The 23,122-nt window shown below is 57.4% G+C and overlaps 3 protein-coding genes and 1 non-coding gene across 4 annotated transcripts; 2 read left to right on the top strand and 2 right to left on the bottom strand.

The window, feature by feature from the left end:
* Positions 1-2,610: 2,610 nt before the first annotated feature.
* On the bottom strand, positions 2,611-9,824 carry BESB_044230 (uncharacterized protein; the record flags this gene model as incomplete). The annotated part of the gene is made up of 12 exons (XM_029362874.1): positions 2,611-2,772; positions 3,017-3,074; positions 3,572-3,605; positions 4,188-4,370; positions 4,729-4,986; positions 5,280-6,134; positions 6,436-6,607; positions 7,041-7,205; positions 7,417-7,553; positions 8,228-8,395; positions 8,831-9,032; positions 9,558-9,824. 12 exons carry the CDS (start codon positions 9,822-9,824, stop codon positions 2,611-2,613), a joined length of 2,661 nt encoding a protein of 886 aa, XP_029220240.1.
* Positions 3,356-3,435, top strand: BESB_050770. The gene has a single exon. It is a non-coding gene; the product is annotated as a tRNA-Leu (tRNA).
* Positions 9,825-12,882: 3,058 nt separating the features above from the next.
* BESB_044220 (uncharacterized protein) lies at positions 12,883-13,692 on the top strand (the record flags this gene model as incomplete). Its single annotated transcript, XM_029362873.1, has 1 exon — positions 12,883-13,692. One exon carries the CDS (start codon positions 12,883-12,885, stop codon positions 13,690-13,692), a length of 810 nt encoding a protein of 269 aa, XP_029220239.1.
* A 2,772-nt stretch (positions 13,693-16,464) lies between these two features.
* On the bottom strand, positions 16,465-21,710 carry BESB_044210 (uncharacterized protein; the record flags this gene model as incomplete). The annotated part of the gene is made up of 7 exons (XM_029362872.1): positions 16,465-17,034; positions 17,565-18,588; positions 18,957-19,074; positions 19,394-19,619; positions 19,856-20,124; positions 20,621-20,951; positions 21,462-21,710. The coding sequence occupies 7 exons, from the start codon at positions 21,708-21,710 to the stop codon at positions 16,465-16,467; spliced, it is 2,787 nt and encodes a 928-aa protein (XP_029220238.1).
* Positions 21,711-23,122: the final 1,412 nt, after the last annotated feature.

Here is a 23,122-nt window from a genome sequence, read left to right as displayed (position 1 = left end):
AGCGTCGAACGCGAATTCCTCAACCCGACAACCGTTGGACCGCGGCGTTGCATGCGTCGTCAGGTGTGCGGAAAACTTGTTGTCAGAATATGAGAGCGTCCTCTTCCGGAATTCATTCCTATTTAGTTTTTTCAACCTCATAATGGAGCTTCATTTGAATCCACGAAGCGAAGTGGACCGTAACCAAGTCTTTCTGCTTACCACGTGTCTGTCCGGGTAGCTGACAATCGTTGCATGCTGGTCGACAGAGGCGCCAGCCCCGAAGAAGAGCTGGACTGCCGCGTCTCTCTGGCCTTTGCTTTCCAGGTCAACTGGTGCTCGCCTCGAAAGCAAAAGTCACTACGGCTGCCTCCTTGATAGGTGAGACAACCCGCACGAAAGGGATAACTGGAGGTGACCGAACGGCTGGATTTTTTTCAGTTCCGACGATAACCGCCCGGATGGTGTTCAACTACGTGACGACTGTGCAAATCACAAGTAAACATACCATCCACAGACCAGGAGTCAGTCTCGTCTGACAAATATACCGCGGCCGGCCCAAGTTTGTGGTGCTTTCACGAAAGTCTCGGGCGGGCATTTTCCACCATGGTCGTACGGTGTGGCTACAGTCACGGATTCGAGAAGCGCGCTAAGGAAATCAGAAGCTGCAGGAGCTCTGCGTGTCACGGAAAGCTGCCAGTTTCTTCCTCAGTCCGTCATCCATGGCACTAGCGCAACGTCCCATCTTGCTGCTACCCATATATCTGGATGCTGAATGCTAGCGAATGCACAAGATGCTTCAGAAGTATATCGGAACACTAAAGTGATACCTGTAATTATCTAGGTGCATATGTGACTGCAACTACGAAACCACAGTTATGAGAGGAATTTAGTTTTAGAGTACACCATAGTCTCAGTTTAGATGCAGAGATGGACAGAATTAATCCCTCTAAGGCGTACCTACAGAACACCTCAGAATATGCAAGAGCCAATCCTGGGGTCTACCAGATCTGCTTTCGTTGAGATTCACCTGTACACTGTGAGTCTTATTCATAGGGTAACTGCAGCTTCTGCAGTTCCCGTAGAAACGCACGCGGGTAGCGTCCCATCACGATGCTACAGTTGGATGGCGCGATCGTAACGCTTTTTTGTTTACCGGCCCAAATAGGACGTTTTGACGGCGGGACCTTATATTCGTCCACGCACTGACCAGTATGATCTGAGATTGTCTTTGCATGAGAAGCAACAGAGCACAAACGCACTACGGACAATACGGAAGAGGGGCGGGTACCCATGACTGTTAGTTGTTGCCACACGGCTTCGCCTGCGCAGCTTTCCCGTCTGTTGATAGCCTAGCGATTGATCAACTAGGACGCACCAACACAAGAGGTTACTCCAGTATTCGTGGGCCGCATGCGCTGTTTGACGGAACTAAGTGGGCGACAGTGAAGTAGCCACAATTGAAAACCGCGTTCCTGCACTTGGCATCTCGCACGCACACAGCAAACCAAGCGTAGTTCGCAATATCCACCCTCAGCAGGTATGATCCCATGGACGGAGCGTGGCGGCAAATCCGCAACTACGCATTTCCATCAGGCAAGGAGAACCCCACGCATAGGGAATAGCAAGAAAAGCACTGACACTGACATGTGCCTCGGCAAAAACTGAGGCAGGTGGTGTGCCCCAATCAGTTCTCACCTCACCTGCTTGGCACAGCAGGCCTTCCGGGAAAGGCGTGCCTTGGATCCTTTGTGAATCGTGAACCTCACAGCATATTCAGTAGGCTACGCGCCAAAGAAAGCGCTCGTGGTTGCTGTATTAAAACACCGTGTGTACCTTGAGTGCGAGTGCATTCTGCGTATCGTCCTGGGCTATCCGTGACGCTCTCCCGATAACGTCAACGTTGCTCAGAGCTCTAAGAGTGCCGTTCCAGGGTTTAGAAGCACATTTTGTAGCTAGGTGTGTAGGCACCATCAAACGCACTCTCCGTGAACGCCGAGTTCACGGCGATCTGCTATTTGCGAGATTGCCGCCAGATGACATGACACGAAAACTTTGACAAGTAAAGTTCTGTCCCAGATGCTCACACCCCAACGCGCTGGCACGTACAAAAGTCGCAGCGCGGCTTACTTGCTGAGCGAGGGCTCTTGCTCAGGCTTGTGCCCCGTACCGCACGGATGACCCCCCCTCATCTCACGCCCCGCGCTGCCCTCCCCGCGGGTCCTCACACAGTCAAAATCGATGACGCTGAATCACTCGTGATTCAGAGCAGTCGGAGCCACAATCATCGGAAACACCTTCAACAGCGGCAGAGGGATCTTCTTGCACAGGTGTGTGTGCTGAAACTAGCACGGTCAGAATGCTTCTCCACACCTTGACGCACGACATAGCAAGTGATTTACGTTGACAACACCCCCCCAGCAAGCTGGTCCTTGTCCGAAAGCGAATCCATGGCCATCGGGCTATGATCCCTGAGGTAGCTGTATCCCTGAGCCAGACAGGAGCATTCCCAGTCGTCGAAATGGTGCAGGCGATGCGGCCTCTCCACCGTCAGGCGGAGAAGATCGGCTGTCCCTCCCTTTGCCTCCATATTTATTGCTCTCTGTGCCTTTGTAGTTCATGACTTATCTTTTACCCCGTTGAGTCCTTATCTTTCTCTCGGAACGGCTTTGTCATCTTGGCAGCGATTTCCGCAGGGGTGATCGTGTGAGTGGGCCCACCAATCCGCCGGACTGCTGTCACGGGCAGAGGTTCTTCGATACTGATGAAAGTCGGCCTTCTCGATGCCCCCACCTGCGAGTGAAGAGAAGGCAGAAGAACACAAAGAGCCCGATGACCAGCATGTTTCACTCGTTGGCTGGTGGTGAACGAGGAGTTCAGACCCTCACGGGTGGTGAGCTGGAATGGAGAGGAGAGGAACCAGTGATCCCGGCATCCGATTCAGCATCCTTTCTTCTCCGGGCAGCGAAGGCCACAAGAACTGCAGGTCACAGCAGATCCCAGCACCTCCGATAGCCCTCTTGATCGTGCTGCTTACATCGGCAACGGGGGAATCAGTTGGAGACAGCCGGTCGTCGGACAGCCGCCCTTGAAGTCTGAGAGGAAAGAAACCGAAGTGCGGAGAGCAACTATCGTCAACCAAAAGGAAGTGACGGCAGACACTCGTAGCAGCGTAGCACAGGATCAAACCTGCTAACAGGGTCCACCGACGGTAACAAGAAACGAAGCTATTGCTGCGCCTGTAAGAACAGCATCCTTCACTCGTCCACGCAGCGTGTGCAAGTCAAAAAAAAACGAAAGAGAACAATCAAGCGAAAAGTAAAAACGACCAACAACTAAAAACAAAGACGGAAGTGCGAAAAATGCCGCCGGCTGAGACAGAATGGCCGAGTGGTCTAAGGCGCTGAGTTAAGGCCGCAATCCGAAAGGGCGTGAATTCGAACCCCACTTCTGTAAGTAGTCGTAGTTTTTACGCGCCTCCGTAATGACGGTGTCCGGTACTCTGAAATGTCCATCAGCGTTGCAGCAATAGTTGTCGGCTTCCCAAGCAGCATGATTCGTGTATGAGCGGCAAGTTCGCAGATTGACTTACCGCGGCTGCTCGACACGCGCTAGTCCGGCTGCGTCTATCCGGGAAGCAGCGCCGCCACGAGGGCTTCCTGAAAAAAAGACACAATAGAGTAGAGTCGGGCGTTTGCCGCCGGGAACTGGAAGAAATATGAGTATTTCCGAACAATTCAAAAACTGGGAGAACATACACCACGCGGACTGTCTCTGCAGCTTGTCGCACGTACGCACAGATGTTCGTATATGCAACTATACACAAAAAGAGACACGTATATGTGTGCAAGTAAGCATACTGAACAACGGACAAGGCCGTAGATGAACACGCTAGTAGTGCCATGGAAGACAGTCGGTAGAGGCACAGCAAAGTCCGCGAACAGCGATCGCGGTGCCCCTGAAGAGATTTCCAAGGTGTGAATACTAATACCCGCTCTCCTGCGCTACCTCCAGGTAAAACATCGCCTCTCCGCGACTACAAAGAGTGATCTTAGCCCAGAGGGCGGCCCATTCCGTCCAACAAGACTACGTGTGTCGGCTCTTGGCGGCATGCATGTGTGCATCTACACGGGCAACTGGTCATCCCGCCTCGACACTGGGTATACCTACGCCACCTGCCCCAAGCTTTTCGCCTCGATGACGCTCACCGTCGTCCGTCGCAGCAAGAGACGAAAACTCGGTCGCAGGGACCGTCCCAGCAGGGGAGTAGACTCCACTCGAGTGGCGAGGCGTCGCTCTTTCTCGCGCCGCCTCTTCTTCCATCATCGCCGCCGGCGAAACAGCCGGATCGAAGACGAGCTTCGTCCGCTTTCGAGTGTCGTCCTGGCCGCCTGCAAGCATCACGAACAAGCCCACGAGGGAGGAAAGAGGATGGAGCTCTTGCAAGCTGCGTGTGCGCAGACGACAGAGCGACGCGGTTTAGCAACCGTCTCTTTTCAAGATGTGCAGACGCCACGGCTACGAACAGGTTGTGCTTTCAGAAAGTGCCCGGCGGCCCAATCAGAACCGGAGGCGGCAATCACGCCGTTTCTCGATGAGAGACGTTCGCTAGCCACAGGAGGCGCAGCAACAAAGCCAAGCCGTGCAAGTGACTGCCTGCTGGCAGACAGTGCTCTGCATAATCCGACAAAGGAACGACCACGACTCCAAGTCCTCGAATCGTCACCCAGGACGCGAGCGCGTTCCTACTCTTTTCGGGTTGCTTCACTCGCGAAACTTCAGTTTTATCGCCTGCCGCAAACCCCTGCGTACGAATGCTGGCGTCCGACCCACGGCGCGAGGACGTAGCTAGGCCTGCCGCTGCCTCTGCTCCCAGGGGTGGGAACCCGGGGACGTTGACCGGCACTGCAGGGCGGGGGACAGGGCTGCCAACGATTTCGCTCGGCCGCCGGGAGGGAACGGCTCCGCCCTCGCAGCGAGCCAAACTGTGGAAAGGCGCGAAGTTCTCTGAAACCAGACAGAACGAAAAAGAAAACGCCGAGCGTGACACAGTGGCAATGGGCTTCGCTCAGAACCGCATAAGGCAAATGGGGAGCTCTGCGCTGCAGGCAAGGGAGGCTTGGATATTTTACAGTGCGCGCGCGTCAGTCGAGCGCATGCTCCAGCCGTCGAGGTCAATACAGATGCCAGACACGGCGTCGACTGCAGCTTCAGGGCGGCAGGTCGTCGATTCTCACCTGGGTTTTCCAAGCCGCTGTTTGAGGCCGCGCGGTAGGTTCCATCCTGGAAGGTACTTGTACCTTCGGCTCGCAGCGACGCGTGCCTGCCCGCGTCGCCTCTCGCCCCGTTGTCTCCCGGCTTTGGGGGAGGGCCGCTGGCGGCCTGGTTTCCTTTTACAGATTTGGATCCGATTTTCATGAGGACTGTTTTGAAAAACCCCTGTCTGCGTGTCGAGCTTCTGCCGTCAAGCCGCCTGGAGAGCCCGCGGGACAGCGAGCCCAACTCACACAGCATCTCGACGGACTGCCTCTCCAACTGTGGACCTCCAGTCCCCGCGACGGAGGCTGCGCACGATGAAGCGGCGCCGGACGCTCTTCTAGCGTCGACATCTGCGCCGCCCACTCTGTAAGGAATGCTGAAAAGATCTCTCTCGCGGCCTGCGTCGTCAGAGTCCAAAAAGAAGGCGGCCCCAGCTCTCGCTCCGTCCAGCGTGGACGACGGCACGTCCTCCGGCGCGACGCGAGGGGAGAACGAGGGGGTCGCGCTCGACCCCCTCACGCTGCCAGCCGCTGACCCTTTACTGCCGCGCGGCGGCTGGGCGTCCTGCGCGTCGCCTCCCCCCGCTCGCTTCCTGCGTCCCGGCGGGCGACTGGCGCCGCTCGCCGCCCGCTCTTCGCCGCAGGCGCGCTCCTCCGCCGCGTCGCTGTCGGCGTCTTCCCACTCTTGCTGCCACTCCTTCTGCCATTCTTCCGCCGCCACGTGTCGGTGGCTCTGACTGTGCGGCAGCGCTGGGCCCCGCCGCCGTCGCCGCATGATCTTGGGATAAAGAGGCAGTCTGTGGACCCGCGAAACGGGGCCTTCTGACCCGCGGGGCTCGCGCGGCCCCCGGCCGGCTCGATGAGGGTTCGCCGCCTGACCCTTCAGGTGCGTGTGCGCTGCAAACACAGCGACGCCAGGCCGGGAGAGACGCGCTGCTGACCGCTAGCGGGCGTGGGTGTCCTCCTCGTGCGCCCAAATGCGCCCTTCAGGGTGCATCGCACGCGCACTTCGAAAAGGGGATCAGCCGAGGCAGCGCGCGTAAAGCGAAACCAGGAAATGGAAAGAAAGGCGACAAACCCGAGGGAGGGCACGAATAGAAAGCCCGAACGGAAAGCCGCACCGCTGGCGCGTGCAAGCAGCTGACCTGCCGGGGCTGTGTTGCTTCGCTTCCGGCGTCGAGAGAAAGCGACGACTTACGCGGATGCTCAGGGGACAGAGCGTTGTAACGCGCGCCGCCTCCGTAGATGTGGAGCTTCGACCGAATCTTCGACAAGGGAGACTCGGCGACGGGTTCTTCCTTGACACTCTCGTAGTCCTGGGTTTCTGGGAGTTCAACTTTCAGAATCATGTTATTCAAGCACGCGGCGACCTGGGAAGTGACATGCACCGGAAGCGGTTCGAAAAAATGTCACACAGTAAACGGGCGTGACGGCGTGCCTGATCGCCTCGTTGCGACAGCGTTCCGATGGCAGCAATGAAAGCGTTACTGTCCTGCACGAGCCCTCCTACCGGCCAAACCTTAAAAATAATGCCTCTTGTAAGCACTTGTGAACTTCACATGCACAGAGGCCTCCCGACTCAAGCAGGGGTTTGAGCCGCCGAGCATGTCGCGCGGTGACCGTGGAACTTGGGTCGTTCTCTCGATGGTCGCATGTGCATAAGCTTACACGAGTTTTTAGGCCTACACACATGCATGTGTTTACGATATCGAAACGCACAACACCCTATAAGCAATGTACAACAGGATCATTGCACCAGGGGACGAGGCAGGCGCACAACCGTTTGAAGAAAAAGGGCCTTACGTGCGTGTCAACGATCGACTTGAGGCGATTTACGAAATCGCGGTGTAGCTCGACGAGAGGGAGGTCATTGGACTGGCGGCCAAAGGGGCTCTCCATAGCGCATGCAGCTGCGAAGGTGGCATGGAACGCCCCCACAGCGACGGCGGAGAGGATGATTGCAAAGGGCTGCACACGCGCGGCGAGACACAGAGAAGAAAGCTAACCCCACATGGAGAGAAGAGCAGCGAAGCTGCGTTCTCGGGGAAAGAGGCAGCATCAGTAAACGCCTGCGGCTGTCGCGAAGAACAAGAGCGTCTCTGCGCTGCAGCGAAATAACGGAGGCAGCGAGCAAACCACCACGCGGAGAGTTACCCACAAGTTGAGACCGCTGACTCACCATATGAATCATCCAGGAAGCAATAACGACCGGGCACGCAAGCGTCATGAACCAGTCCATGAGCTGCACGAGCTGAACGTAGGGGAACGGAAAAGGCGTGTCTTCGATTTTGCACGCAGAATTGAAGGCCAGCATTCCTGCAAAACACCGAGGATACATACGTCAGACAGCGACAACGAGAATAATAATCGCTTCGCAGGCGTGTTTGCAAGAGGGACACCGCGCCCATAGCCGCATGCACGATGGGTTTGGCCACTGGGGCTCACGTCCTTCCGCATACCTATCGATCTCCATAAATATATATATATGGTATAAGTATTACATGTATATATGTAATATTGTATCAGTATATATATATATATATATATGTATACGTCGATTGACGCGCAGTGATGTGCGAGTCTACACCCGCATGAGCGCATGCGCGTTCACTGCACGTCACGGAATCAACTTCGGCTTGTCTCCGCCGGGACCGAAACAGCAGGAGGTCTTCCCACTTGGCGTAGAAGACTCAGAGCGTCACTCCCACCGTGTCTCTGCCTGACACCTTCTGACTGGGCGGGGCACACGGCGGGTGTGGATCACTCCACGTTAGAAGAAGCTACTATACTGGGAAAAAATGAATTCTTTAGGCATTACAGACGAAGGTGAAAAACACTTAACTGGGGGTAGTGTTTGCTCAACAAAATAAAAGTAACTAAACCTAAATCTAAGTACACACCTATGCTTAAACGTAAGTATTTTTTGAAAAAACTATTGGAAATACCGTGGAAAACTCGCTATAAATTTAGACTGGCGAGCTGAGCCTCACCATTGGAGAGCTGCAGCTGAACACGCGAGTAACATGGAGGTGGAACAGCGAGGCCCTTCGGCTCAAGTACGACGCGCTGCATCATCTCCTGGATGATCCAGTGCATCACGAGGTATGTCTGATCGTCAGTCAGACTCAGCAGTTTCGCCTCGAAGGCGTCCATTCCGCCTGCGAAGCACTCACAGGATAGGCTGACTTTTTTGGACGCTGGGCTGTCTGCCTCGCGCACCATATATACGCCTCACGGGACAAGCGAGCGGAAGCGAGCCAGCAACCAGCACGGCACACGAACTCTCAATGCCACAACGACCCCAGACAAAAATGGCCAAATCTAAGCGTCCGTCTCAGCCAAACAGAGCCCCTCCTAGGGATCCGGGTCGCGAAATGCTAGCGTACCCACGACTTGCAGACACCTATACTATTTAAAATGGGTCTGTTCTCGAATACGCGGATGCCCGCCATCCACCAGACGCACACACGCGGTAACGCGACGGGGGGTCGCTGCACCACAGCTCCGCAGCTCCAGTTTTGATCAGCTGCCGAGTGCCTCAGCCGCTGACTAGGCCGCGAGTGAAGAGACGAGGCGCGCCGCAAGACACTCACCCAGCACCTCCAGCTGAGTTCGCTCCGCGTCGTTGTGCAGTAGGTACTGAATCGAGACCGCGTGCAGCAGACTGAGAAGATGGAGCATTCGCGCGCGCCAGTCTGCCCCCCAGGCGAACTCGCCTATCGAGCGGCCATGCATCTCATCGAAGGCGACGAAGCTGCTCGCCGCGTCCGCCCACCAGCTCGCCATTGTCTGAACCTGATCAGACCACAACGTTCACCAAGAGTGCCGGCCACCTGTCGACGAGCCGAGAAACGCGCACTTGGCAAACGCCTTGAGGCTGCGGGAGGGTCGGGGCGAGTCAGAAACACTGAAAGACTTCTCGCGCGCAAGGGCGAGCGCGCGACGCAGATCCGGTCTCCGCAGGCGTGCGCTCACGCATGCGTCCACACTTTTTCCTACAAGAGACGGATTCAAGCATATGGATACTTCACATGGGTACACGCGGATGCGGAAAGAGAAACACGTAATCGGACTGCAATCGAGTCGCAACGAAGCCGCGCGGAGCGCGTCCCACTCATGCTGTGACGCACGGTGGCGCTCTATGCATATATATGTGCATAGATAAGACATGCATATGCATGTGAATGTGTATACATTTACATATATATACATGTACATAGATGTGTGTGTACGCGACTCCGAGGCAGTCGTGTTCATGGCACGGGGCTCCCAGCGCCTTTTCTGTGTGCGTGGCGTCGCGTTGCTCGGGAGAAACCCTACATGAGAGCGAGCCTCCCAGAACCGCTGGTAGGCTTGATTGGTGTGGAAGGCGAGCACAAGCGCGGCGAGCGAAAGGAAGAAGTTGAACAGCGTAGGACTCCACATGATTTCAGCGCCTCCCCCTGTGGAGCTGGGGCCGTAGGCCATGAGAAGCCAAGTGAGCAGGCCGGCGATGAGAGCTCGCGGCACTGCGCAAAGGAGGACCGACCCGTGTGGCTGCAGCAGGATGCAGAACCCGAGCCACGGGTCCTGACGATAGTGAATCATCTTCGCGCGCCGGATACCATCAAGGAAACGAAGGCTGTGGATAAGAAACGGGAGAGGCGCAGGCCGCGTCGCGCGCGTAGCGCGTGTGTATCTGAGGTTGCGGGAACGCACGCTGCGACGCAAAAACGCGGGCTGCCGAGCTGGCGAGCTGACAGCTCCAGTCCCAAAGATCAGCGGTGCGCAGACTCGCGGGCATTCACACAGTACACCCGGCTCAAGAGCTATACGGTAGAAGAATTCCCAGTCTCGCCCTTGCGGATACTGCCTCCGCCGGGCAGACAGAAACGAAATGAAGCAGATACAAAATCGCGGGATGAAGCGGCGGGCACGATCCAAGTGCTCGCGGGACCTTTTCCGTCGTCTCGGCAAACTCACTCTTTCCGCGATGACAGCATCCGCATGCTTAGATGGACTCGAGTTGAGACGACTGCGACAACGATGACGAAACCATCGCTTTATACGCGCCTCATAATCGAGGTCGCAACGCAAACGAGACATTCACGAGACATTCACCCAGCATGGAGACTGTTCGTACGGATGTGGAGACAGCGCAGACTCGACTCACAACATGCCCCAGAGGTGCGTCATGTAGAGAGTATACAGAAATGTGCTTCTGGCGGTCACGGCTGAGGTCGGAATGCGCTAGTCGTCTCCCGCAAACACGCGAGCTCCGTGCTCCCTAAGAGGCCGCTCCAGCGCCAAGTTATCCCTGCGAGTCGTGCGTTGTTGCCTTCTCAACGGCGAATGCAGCCACGGCAGCCGGCGGCGTTCAAAACGCAGAGAGCCGCGCGCGTGCGAAGGAATCTGGAGACTCGTTTCTCTAGTGCAAAGAAGCTGGAAGCAGGACGCGACGGATGGACTCATAGAACGGGTGCCAAAAAGTGCGGAAACGCTTCTGTGTGGAAACGGGGTGCCCACAAAAACGGACGTCGCAGATTGTGTGAGAGAGGCACGCACATACGCGCGACAGCCTCGACTTCGGCGGAGGCGGAGAAAAGAGGAAGTGCGGAGTAAACATTCGGCGATGGAGCAAGACTGAACGGCAACAAAGGGGGGAGGAAACCCATGGGCGAAGGGGGACGCCGAGACGGAGGCTCGAGATCTCGTTGGGCTGAGGAGATATTACAGATGTGAGGAATGACACACCGGCTAGCTCAACATGAGGAAGCCAAGAGAGGGCGCGCCAAGGCACAGATGCCTGCTTATGTGCCGAAGTCGCAGGCACAGGGGAGACTTGGGCTCGCCCACCAGTTTTCCGCAAGGAAGTTTTCAGAAGAGAACGTAAAGAAATGACCAGGATGGCAGGGACTCGAAATAACGACGAGGCTGAAGCGGTGCAGGGGCGCGGACGTCCAACAGAAGCGAGCGGCGCTACGTGTTGAGCATCCACACGATTTCCGTCCATGTAAAAGGTCGGAGGAAACGATCGAGGAGCAACAGCCTCAGCCTTCGCGCGTTACAGTGGAAAAAATTGTTCTGGCCATGCCCCTGTCTCCGCGACCTCGCAGTGAGTGTCAGCCATGCTGCGTAAAGCTCATGAATAACGCGTCCGTTATTTCCTTGGAATGCCATGGAAACAACACACCATTTACGGAACCAGTCGTCTCTTTGCGACGGGGCGCGCGAACACAGACGGAGAAAACAAGAAAAACGACATTAGCATCAAGGTCCGATCCCCGGTCGCCGGCGAAGCAGTTCTCCGAGGTTCCCTGTTCTAGACTGGATGGCTCGTCCCGCGTCAATGCCAGCCAGTTCCGCATGAACCAGACAGAAACAAAACCGTTGACGAGGAAAAATGACGTCTGTATCAAGCCAACAGTCCGTCTGACAGAGAAGGCAGGCGGGGCTGCGGCCGCTCATCAAGCTCGACTCGAGAGTTTCCGAGCGCGGCGGGCTGTCCACAAGAATGTCCTTCCTCGCGGTCCTGTTTTGAGAAGGAAGGCGGCACGCGACCCGGGGTTCATGAAGTTTAGTGAGCGACGAGAAAAATACAGGAGCTGAGGAGAACCGGTTTTTTAACGCTCCGATGTGACCTTGGCTCATGCCGTCGATCCTCACCAGGTCACACAGCCCTTACGTTGTTTATTGACAGCACACAGCTTCGCCTCGGACAATCTTGCGTGTTCCACACGTGTATTCACAGGCAGTTCAGAGCATCAGATCTGCATTCGATGCAAAGGCGGCTACGGTCGTGGCGCGTGTGCAAATAGTTGCTCTCGACGTGTATGAATGCTTTGAGTCTACGAGCCTGAATCCGTGCGCATACATCTCTGTCTATACGCACAAACGAATGCATCTGTCAGGTCAAAACGCCCATCTCTAACTTAAAAATGCAAGCCTGGACATGTGCATGTGTTTTGTCTAGAGAAGGGTACCCGTTCTGCGAAGAAAAACCCAGCGAACCCTTTGTTGTCATGTGTAGCCCGCCCCCCCCCCCCCCCCCCCCCGCCCTCGCTCAGTAGGCATGCACACACTTGCTAGCTTGTTTGCGATGCTCTTCTCCGGAGACCCCCGCGATTCGAGGCAAGAGCCCGATGTGCCGAACTTGCTGCGCGGGTGGGACCGGCGTTTTCTTGGATCAGAGGCAGAAAGCGGGAGATTCGAGGAGTTCTCGTCTTATCGTTCTTCTCAGTTTCTGCAGGGCGTGCGTGTCCATATTGTTCCTCGAGCCTCTCGCCGCCGGGCAAGTTCTGTCACGCAAAATCGGGGTGCGCGCTGCGAGAGGGGAAGGAGGCGACGCGGTTGCGCGTCCAGCAGCGCTCCAGTTGTTCCCCCTGAGCTACGCTGCATCTCGTGCGGCCGCAGATGGAGCGCGCTCGGTTACATGCTGCAAAGCCAAAAAGTTGCGTGGTTTCTTCCTTTCTGTACTTGTGGTGATCCCCTGCGCAACCTTCGCCCGAGAGGTTTTCTTCCCTGCGTCTGCGCCCGCTGAGTGGCTTTTCGCGCGGCAGCCCGCGAACCACGTGGCGTCGCCTTCCGACCGTCGTGTGCTTGGAAGCTCTCTCGTCGCGCCCGTCGAGCGCTTCGAAGAACTCCCTGTGTATGGCGGCCGGCGAACATGGACTCTTCTTCAACAGTTTCGCGCAGAGTTGGCTCCCGCCAACTCTGCGCCGGCCTCGTTTTGATGACTCAGGTCGCGGCGGCCGTGTACGTGCCTCCTACGTCAGTCTATACTGCCACAGGCACTAGTGGCTCCGCCTCCGGAAACCCCGCGAGCGCCGGAGGAGGTCCGTATAATCCCAACGGCTTCGCGGCTCCTAGCGCACCGCAGTTCCCGCCTGCAGGCGCGCCATACGTCTTCAGCTACATGCAGCAGGCGCCGGGCTGGAGACATGCCCCGACGGGATATTACCCGGGCAACGGAGCTGGGAACTATGTAAAAGGCGCGTATGGCGTCGGAAGCGGCGGCGCTAACACGATGCCAGAAGAGGAAGCCTTTGAGGTGGGTCGCCGAAAAGACGCAGAGCCCGCGGGCGGCGGCCGGGGTCTCGAGTCTGGAATGGCGGTGCATGACCACGCCGGCGACGACACACACCGGCGGATGTTCAAGGAGGCCGTACTGCGTCCCAAGACCCACAAGAAGAAGAAGAGAGACGTGGATGGGTCGTATTCCGAGGATATCTCGTACGTGGACGAGAAGCTGCTCGAACTGCGCCTGTCTGACGGCCGCCAGCTGCCCTCGGTTCGAGGCATCAAAACGATGCTTGCAGCGGGAGCCCTGTACGGTCTGAATTTCCTCAGCTTGCCGGCGGCGCTGATGATCGCCGGCTTGGGAGGGTACAGATACTTGAAAAGCAGAGAGCAACGCGAAAACGCTGCGACCGCTAAGGGCAGTCTGCGCGTTTCGCAGCGGCTGCCAAGGAACTAAGCTGCGAACACTTCAAGCTGTGCAAGAGGATTCCCGCGTCACGCGCGAGAGGATCCGCTCAAGTATGCCACGTGAGGAAGTCGATGGCGGTCATGTTGTTGTGCTGGATGCGCCAGTCCTCTCTCAATCCCTACGCGAAATCAAAGTCACAGTATTTATTCTGTCCCCGTACCACTTATTTGATGCTTGATACGCGTGAGAAACCTTATGCAGTCTCGCGTTCCCTTTGTTGGCGTGGGCTCCAACGTATTGACCGCGGTTTCGTTTTTCTAACAAAGGTTGGTTGCACGATAAACATTGTCTAGACACCGGGAGATCCGGGGGAAAACTGCACCAAGGTAGAAAGTGGTATCGCGTAGCTATGACATTGAGGATGAGAGCCCTGAGGTGGTTTGATAAGGGAGTCAGTGGTTTGATGAGGGAGTCAGTTTATTTGAATACGCTCTCTCATTAATGGGGTGAGCAAACGACACCCGTGTGCATTCCTGTTCCTACTGCAACTGCGTTATTTAAACTACGTACATAATGGTACGGATCCTTATTTGCACTAATATGCAAGCTCGTGCATGTTTATGAACCATTAATCTGTTGAGAAGGGCCATATGCAGTGAGCAGGATGCGTGAATGTGGAGACCCTGGCGCCTCGCAATTCCAATCGCCTGTCTGCTGAAATACAGAGCCAGAAGCCGAAGAGCACTACCGTTGCAGCAAGAAACCATCCGAAAATGCAGTTGCGCGTCACGCTGACACCGATTATTCGTAAATGCGATCTTAGATTGCGGAAACCCAGTGCAACGCTGCGGGGCTTAGTTTGCGGATGGCTTGTTGTTTGGAGATACATTACGACTAGGATTAGAGTCGATAGGACGATTCCGCAGGGAAACCGAAGAGCACAGTGCAGCGTACTTCACTTTTTCAGCGTAGTTTCAGCAAGAATGAGCGTCACGATCTCCGCATGATCCGCGCACAAGTGCGTATACGCAAGCTCGGCGTCCTACATACTATGAGTATATGAATACGGTTATACGCGCATGCTTTTTCTATTGGCATCGAGAAATGATCTCTTCGTCTGGGTAGAGCTAGGATCCCCATTAGTTGACAAGCGTCTTCATCTCGAGTTTTCTCCATTTTCGTCACTCCCTTGGAACTCGTCTACCTCTACTGCATTCGTATGTGTGCCCCGGAGCCTCTGTGCGTCCACTTCGAAGGACTTCGACTCACAACAGCGGCGCTGAAGAGACTGCCTTTCATCGATCAGGCTCGACAAGAGCCTCCGGTGCACGCTTCGCTTATGCTGCGTGGATCGGGAATTTTGAAATCAGCGTCTATCCCCGTCTGTATAGTTTTCCTGCGTGCGCCGAGCGTTACACGGGAAAGAGACGATGACAAGCACAAGCGGGACCCGCATGCGTGTGCCCGCTGATCAAGACGAACACAACCAAACTACATCACGCGTCTCCGGCCTGTACCCTCTCTGCTTCCCGCGACGAAAAAGCACTCTCAACGTCTTTCTTTTCGCGGAAACACCGGCTCTGCAAGTCGTCCCTCAGGCGTACGAAAAGTACTGGCAGCCGCAAAAAGCAAAACGTGAACGGCTTCCCTACAACTCTCTTGCAGACTGCAGACGCCCTGATCACTCACACAGTTCGCCTCATGCTGGCGTGCAACGAGCAGGGACGGCGTTTCCACACAGTCTAAAGTAGCGTCACCACGCGGGGTCCACATAAAAATCTCACAACATGCCCCGAAAGCCGGGTTCTGGTCTCATGCTGTGCATCACGAGGTCAGAGAGCGGCCTCAATATGCCCGACCAACGCTCAAACGCGTATGCTAGAGCGAAAAATACAGAACGGGAGCCACGACGTGGTGCCTTCGCTCGGTAAGACCCGCGACGGCGCTACCGTCCCGGACCTGACAAAACCCCAGTCGTCGAGAATACCGCAAAAACAGGTAAGCCACACAAGAATCGAGAACTTACCACGCGCCAAGAAGCACTCCCTCGTCAAATGCCAGCCAGGCACACAGCGCCCCACGCGCGGACTTCCCAGCAACCCCCCAAGAAGGCGGCCGCACTAGACTACGAATTGAAAGGCAACTCTCTCGCGCCACGAGATGCGACTGCCATTCCAGAGGGGAGATTTGCACGCGGAGACTTTGACAAAGCGGACAGGCATAGGCAAATCCGAGACTCCGCTACGCCTGCTACACGCCCATCACTGCTTGCGAGCCATCCCCCTTCCTTCCCCCCCCCCCCCCCCCCCCCCCTTTCAGGGCCCTCTTCCACGCGCCCGTCACCTAGAAATCGGACGAAAAGATATCACATGAGCGGAATGTCTGAAGAAAAGCTCTCTCAAGGGAGGCGGTGGAACAAACGACACAAATGTCAGCTGCCGGAAAAAATCTCCTCCAGGTGTTCAGAGGCACTGACTGGTGGCAGCTCCGGCCCTCGTCGGCCTGAGGTACGCCGCTCCGAGTGTGTCCTTCCTCCCGCTGCCCCTCCCGACCTGCCTCAGTCTCCATTTCAGCATTGCAGACGCAACTTTCCAAGAGCAAGACTACGTTCCTCCTGATTTCTTCGCAGAGTCGCACGGCCTCTGCAACCCCCATGCTGCCGTTCAAAAGCCCCGGAGTCCCCCCCTAGTTTCTCTCCTGCACTAGGCCTGCAGCGTGCACGCACAACACGATGCCGGCGCGCCTGCGGCCGTGGTCTGGGCGGAGGCACTTCGACTCTCCAGCCGTGAGGCAATCTGCGTAGCGTCCAGCGACGAAGATCTAAAGCTTTTCGTCTCCCGGCGACGTCTTTCGCGAGAAGACAGAAGGCACACTCTGCACGGGAGCGGCGTTGTCTGTCCGCGAGAAGTGCCGTTCGTCCACGTGCCTCAGCTTCTCGGGGTGGCCGCAGCTCACCGAAGGCGCACTCGACGTGTAGCCTGAGAGCCGCCTCTGGGATTCACTCTTGATCGAGGAGTGGTGCACCGAGAGACTCTTGTCGCCGACCCACTTGGCGGTCGCAGGCAGCCAGCCGCGGCCCTCCACGGCGTCGTAGCCCGAGATCCCGTCGCCCACACCTTCCAGGCCCGTCAGCTCGGGAATGCTCGCCTTGTCGTATTCTGCGGGGATCTCCACGGCGGTCGGGTCGCGACTCAAATCGCCCTGGTCGCCGCCCCACGGTGAACTGCTGCTGCATATGCAGTTCAGCCACCAAGGCAACTTCATCTTGTCGTGGTACATGAGCAACGCGACGATGACGACGAAGAAGACCACGATGCTGCAAGACGACACCACGACGACCCAGTCGGGCACCTTGTTGCTGCAGTTGACAATCGACCGCGCCTCCACCGTCTGCAAACACACGCCACACGCCAGTCGCGCGCCGCCCGCGGAAGCTAACGCAAGGGACGAAAAAACCCAACCGGGGCACCACAAACACGTCTCAGAATGGCCTAGGCGGTACTAGCGAATGAGAGGTCGCAATACTTCAGCGTACCACTACATGTGTTTTCTTTAACGCATCTACATCGCTGGCGCCAACCAAAACAGTGCACACGCTTCGAAGACAACCGAAGCGGCTGCCAGCAAATAGCGAACACATAGATGCATTCTAAAATTTCGTAGTCATCAACTGAATCACTTTTACTTGAGAAAACAATATTTTTCAAGCAGATGTATAGATTTTAACTCTGTGACACACAGACCTTCGTCAAAACCTCGCGTTTTTTAAGCAAAAACTGAATGCGCTGAATCTCTACGCCGCCGCTAGGCCACACCCCGAACACACAGTTGCTTACAGATCCGAGCCCATTTTTGTCGCGAGATCGGCACGCCTGAAGTAAGAGAACCACGGGCGTTTTCGTGTGTGAGGAGGGTTTTACCTGGTTGCTTGTCGGAGTGACAGTTTTGACAACGGGGATTTCGTAGTAGCCCCGAGACCGCAGCAGCAGGCGGTTCACCATCTCGCTGGCTGTGAGGTCGAGGTCGTTTGTTTCCGACGTCATTCGCCCTAGACCTTTGATGTAGACGTGGATCATGATGGCTCCTGGGCTGAGGAGTTTCTCAGCTTCGCGCTGCAGCTCCAGCGAGAGTCCGAGGCCGAAGTTGCCGCGCATGAAGATGTCGCTGCCGGGCAGGATCTTTGCAGTTCCCTTGACGGAGATGCGGTCGCGGTCAAAGACGCGCTTGATGTGGAGCGGCTCTTCGGCGATTAAGTTGCTGATTTTGTTCTTGCAGCCTTCCTCCGCGCCGGTGCGGCCGAAGCGCGCAAGCTCGTCGACGATGAGCAGGTGGACGTCTTGGTCAAAGTGGTTTTCAGGGTCTGGGCGCTGGCGCGTGTACATGTCTGTGAAGCCCGTGTAGGCGACGGAGAACGCGCCGAGGGTGCCGAGCGACGGATCCCACTCCAGCTCCGCGCGCAACATCTGCACGGCTGTGTGCGCTGTTAGGACGTCGATTTCGCTCTTGCGCGGATCAGGCCAGTCCCGCGGATCTTTGAAGTTCCACTCGTCCACGAGCGAGATCTGCAGCAGCACGCTGCTCGGCCGCAAGTCCTCCTTCAGCTCCGTGAGCGTGTCGCTCTCGACTTCCATGCCGAAGAGGCCCTCCTCGACGTGCGCGCCGCGCGCGTTCTTCGCGTAGTAGCCCGTCACAAAAACTTGCGGCTGCAGCACTCCCTTGGCCGAACTCAGCATCCCGCGCTCAGTCGACAAGTTCTGGAAGCGGGACATCGACTTCTCCAGCTTCTGTTTGATGTTCCCCGCGACGATGTCCTGCAGCGTGTTGTTTGAACCCACCCCGTAGATCGTCTCCACTGTCTGTCCCTTCTCCCCGTCCCCGCTGCCGCCCTTGCCTCCGATATTGATCGGCGCGACGCTTTTCAAAATCAGAATGCCGCTGTGGGGCCTGAACATTGACAAACGCCACACACGAGCGCAGCTCTCTGCACGCTCCCCCGCGGCTCGGCGACTGCCTTCCACTCTCCTCCAGAAAAAAGTAGGTACCGAACTGCGCGGCTTCGCCGAAACACGCCGCGAACAGCTCAGGAAGCTCTCGTGCGGCACTCACAGAGACCGGCCTGCAAACACCAACGGCGACGCCCTCTCTCCAGAAAAGGGAGTCGCTACGAGAGGCGCCGCCTTCGCACGCGTGCCTTCTCCACGAGTCGCGAGGGCAGCATCCACCGCAAACCCGGTCCCGCAAATCGTCCTTCCGGCCGTCCGAAACCCGCCGGCGGATCTCGGGCGCCACTCCCCAGACGCGCTGGAGCTTACCGCGCCGAGACGACTTGCTTGAGGATCTTGGCAACCAGCAGCAGCATCCAGTACTGCTGCTGGTTGCGGTGAAACAGCCAGACGACGTTGCTGTACAACTCGTTCCGCGAGAAATTACCTGGGCGCGCAGACAGTAGAAAGGAAAGGCATCAGCTGTCCTGGGCTCGTGAGCGCTCGCGCAGATCACCGCAGGGATTCACATGTGCTGCACTACCACAGTCTGTACGAAGTCGAAACACGGCAATCGACGGGCAGCTGATCGCGCTTCGCCTCGACGCGCTCTACTCGACACCCTCCTGGGCGCCGCGAAGCCTCTCGCGCACGGCGACGCTGTTGACGCACTTCCAGAACGAAGCGTCGAACTCATCTCCGCGACCCCTCGCGTCTCCGCAGCTGCCCGGCGAACTTCCGCCGGCTGGCGAGTCTTCACCGCGTACCTTTGTTCCCGTTTTTGAGGAATAGCGGCCTGCAGAAACTGAAAACCATTCCCTCGAACGCGGTACGCAGAATCAACGCAAAGCCTGTGACCGCGGCCCTCGTCGGGAGCTTGGAGTACTGGGTGTAGTCCAAGAGGTTGGCGAAGTCCGGCTCGGCCTTCGCGATAGTTTTCAAAATGCGGACGAGGTCCTCAAAGTTGTGGATGTCTCCTTTGATTGCGTCGAGCTGTGCACACACGAGCCAGGCGGGGAAAGACCGCGTTCGCTTGACGCGGCGCTTCTACCACGGAAGGCCCCCAAGGCGCAGCAGCCCTGCGGCCGCGACGCACGTTTTCTGCCAACTGAGTCCAGAATCAAACCCTGAACGCGCGCTGCCGCGACTCGTGTGCAGCTCGATCCCCTCGCGCCCGCCAGGTTCTTGACGTCGGGCGTCTCTGAGTTCCAGCGCCAGAGCCTTCTTACCCCTTCCTTGAACACCTTGGGGGTACCGCAGTCGATTTCGGCCTGAAAGATCGCGCGGCCCTGGATGGTGGTGTTTTCCGGCGGCGCGAAGTTTTCAGAGAAGGCGCGGAGCTGATCAGTGAAGCGCTCGCCGCCGTTCCCCGTCTGCGCATACGCCGGCCACTCCGCAATGTACAGCACCAGCAGCGCGTACCAGGACTTCACCTGGCCGTCGCCGATCCGCAGAAACGGGCACAGCTCCGCTCGAAACATGTGCGGATTCAAGACGCCTGGACACAGAGACGGGGAGAGAGGGGACCCACGCCGCCGCGCTCAATCAGCCATCACCGGCGCCGCAGAACGCGGCCTCGTCTCCAAGCCAAACGCGACGCGGGCCTGACAGGCACCCGCTCGAGCCCGAGACGGATTCGCGGCGCCTCGCCCAGCCCGGGAGTCCCTCCGCAAGCGTCTCTGCTAGCGGCTCTTCCATACGTGGACGTACGCTGAGTCTGCGCTCTAGACTGCGATTCCGCGCATGTGTGCCGCACGATTCAATGTTCGTACAGACTCAGCTCGCGAGATTTACAACGCTTCCTGCTGAACACCGATGAGCTTGGCCATGAGACCCCCAGCCTGAGACGTGACACTCCAAGATCTGCGCCAGCGATCCACGCAGAAAAACTCCCCGCGGAAGATGCTCCCCGCACTGGCGAATCACGGAGCAACACCACAGTCCGAATGCTAGAGAGACGCTATCCGGTATCGTGCGCAGATCAGAGGCCTTACGGAGCTTGACGACGTCTTTCTTCCGCGGAGGTAGGACTTCATCCTTGAAGTTCGCGGCTAGCGACGTGGCGCGGCGGGCTGCCTCGCCATTCTTCCCGTGAGACGCATCCTCGGGCTTTTCTGGAAGCGGCGGCGGCTCAGGGGGGGTGTTCTCGGAGAGTCGGCGCGGCGCCACGAGCGGGGTCTGCACGATATCCGCCGCGCCCTCGCCATCAAAACTGAAGGAAGAAAAGTCCGCCGGCGCGTAGGGAAGCTCCCTCTCAAGCGTCACACCTTCGAGGAAAGTCTCGATAGGCAGATCCGCAGCCCGCAGCGGACGAAGAACTCCATCCTGCACAAGGGAAAATATACCACACGCACTCCACTCAAAGGGAAACGAGGACGCGGCGACGGAGCCACATCTCGCGAAAAGTCGGCAACGACACGCAGGACGACGGCGTCCGACAGAAGACAAACAGAAGGAATGCGTGGGGAAAAAGGAGGTAACTCGGATAGGGAGCTAGGCAGCTAAGCTGTCTGCGTCAAAGACGGGAGCTCGGAGGCGCCGGCTGACGAGAGATCTGTCGAAGAGAGTGCATGTGCGCTGCCTTGTTCAAACCACGAGAAGTTGTAGGCGTGGACGAAGACTGCATGCCTAGTCGGAACGAGCGTCCGATCGCCTCCACCGCCCCCCCCTCTCCCTTCCCCGTGGTTTTCATACAGCGTCAATAGCTGAAGAGTTTTCAGTGGCTGGCGCGAGGGACTGCACGCGAAGGCCGGCCTGAGTCTCGTTCACCTGTGTTCGTGGAACCCGTCCCGTGCCCTCTGCGAGTTGGGGGTAGTTTTAAGAGTCCGAGCGTACCTGGCCAGGCGCGGGGGTTCTGTGCGGCTGGCTGAAGCCTAGGAAGTCGAAGGGGACGCGGGAGCATACCCAGCCAGAGAGGAAGGTGACGGCGAGAAGTGAGACTTTGGCGAGACTGTGTACCCAGGATTTGCTGCGCATGGTCAGCTGGTCTGCGTTTGGCGTCATCGAACTGGAAGCCGAGTCGGGGGTTGCCTGCAGACTAACGGGCTCTCCCTTCCCACGGGCAGTGGAATGCTGCGTCTCCATAGTGCTCCAGTAGGCAGGAGCTTGGCCAGTTGTGGTCTGTGCGCGAGCACTCCAGTTCGCAGGGCGTGAGAAAGGACGGAAAAAACCCTGAGGTGGGGGCTGGAGGGGCCGCCGCCCACAGCACCTGCAATCCGCGTGCTTGTTTGTGCCGCGAGCGAGCGAAGGCGCTCAGGCGGGTATCGCGAGCCATTGAAGAGGCGTCCGACAGCAGAGGACTCGAGGTTCGACAGAGAAAACAGAGCTCTCCCGGCCGAACATTTCAACGAAAGTCAAACATAGTCGGAAAACGACTAGGTTATAGACACACTCCACGCGTCCGGTCGCGCCCTTCGGACCCAGCGACGACAACGGAGCACTTGAAATCTTAGTTGCGCGCGTGCGTCACGTCTGGCGTTAGAGAGGTGACAACGGCCAAAAGAGACCGTCCGCCGCGAAGGGCCCCGCCGTCTCGGCGAAAAAGGGAACGGTCTGCAAGGACACTGGAGGAGGAACGAGAGGCGCTACTATTCGAGTCGTCCCGCGTTGTATCGCAGGTAACCTCTAGGCGGGGCTAAAGGAGGGGAGGGCGTGGCGAAGGAAACGCTTATCCGTGATACTCAGAGCTCGCGGGTGGACGAGCGCAGCTCAATTCGCGAGCAACCCGCAAATTCCTCATGAGGAAAAGCCTTGTGACGAAGAGGAGACGTGTCAGGCGACCTTCGCCACGAACGGCAAGGACCGCGTTGTCGCGTCGCAGAAAAATCGAGCCGCGCGCATTCAAGCCCTCTTTCCGCAAACCTACCCTTGAGCGCTGCAGCGATTACGATGGACGCGATTCCGGGCCCCGGGGGGTCGCCAAAGGCCTGCTTCTTTGTCCTCAAAGAAATTCGAGTGTTTGACACAGCTGTACATACACTGGAAATGTGCGTCAGCCACGCACGCGAGAGCCCGCTTTTTTCTGGCAGAGGGTGGCACTCTCCGTGGCTGGTAACACGAGAGGTCTCCTTCTCCTCGACGGACTTGCCTCGCTGCCCCTGCGCTGACCCAGCAACGTCCCTGTTTCCAGTCTAGCAGGCATCCACCCTGCAACCGCGCGGGCGAGAGCGACAGCGGACGCGCTTTGTAAGGGTCGTGCGATATGGAGTCTTGCAATCCACTGTTTTTGATCTGGGAACGCCCCTCTCTCCTCTCCATCCCAGTCGTCTCTTTATGCGTGTAGGTGTCAAACACGCTAGATCGGGTCTTCCCGGCTTCGGTCTCACTCCTCACCACTTTTGTGCGACAGTGGAAAGAGGCGCCATACGCAGCGCCGCTATGACAGCACCAACTCAAGGCGTGTAGGAACGACCACAGAGCCTGCCTCACCTTCTTTTCGTCGCTTACATCTCGCCAATCGACTCTCTAATGCCAAACCGCCTGCCAAGGCTTTCAGA

Source organism: Besnoitia besnoiti, chromosome III, assembly GCF_002563875.1.
Source record: "Besnoitia besnoiti strain Bb-Ger1 chromosome III, whole genome shotgun sequence".
Lineage (NCBI taxonomy): Eukaryota > Apicomplexa > Conoidasida > Eucoccidiorida > Sarcocystidae > Besnoitia > Besnoitia besnoiti.
This window is presented reverse-complemented; position numbering and strand designations above follow the sequence as displayed.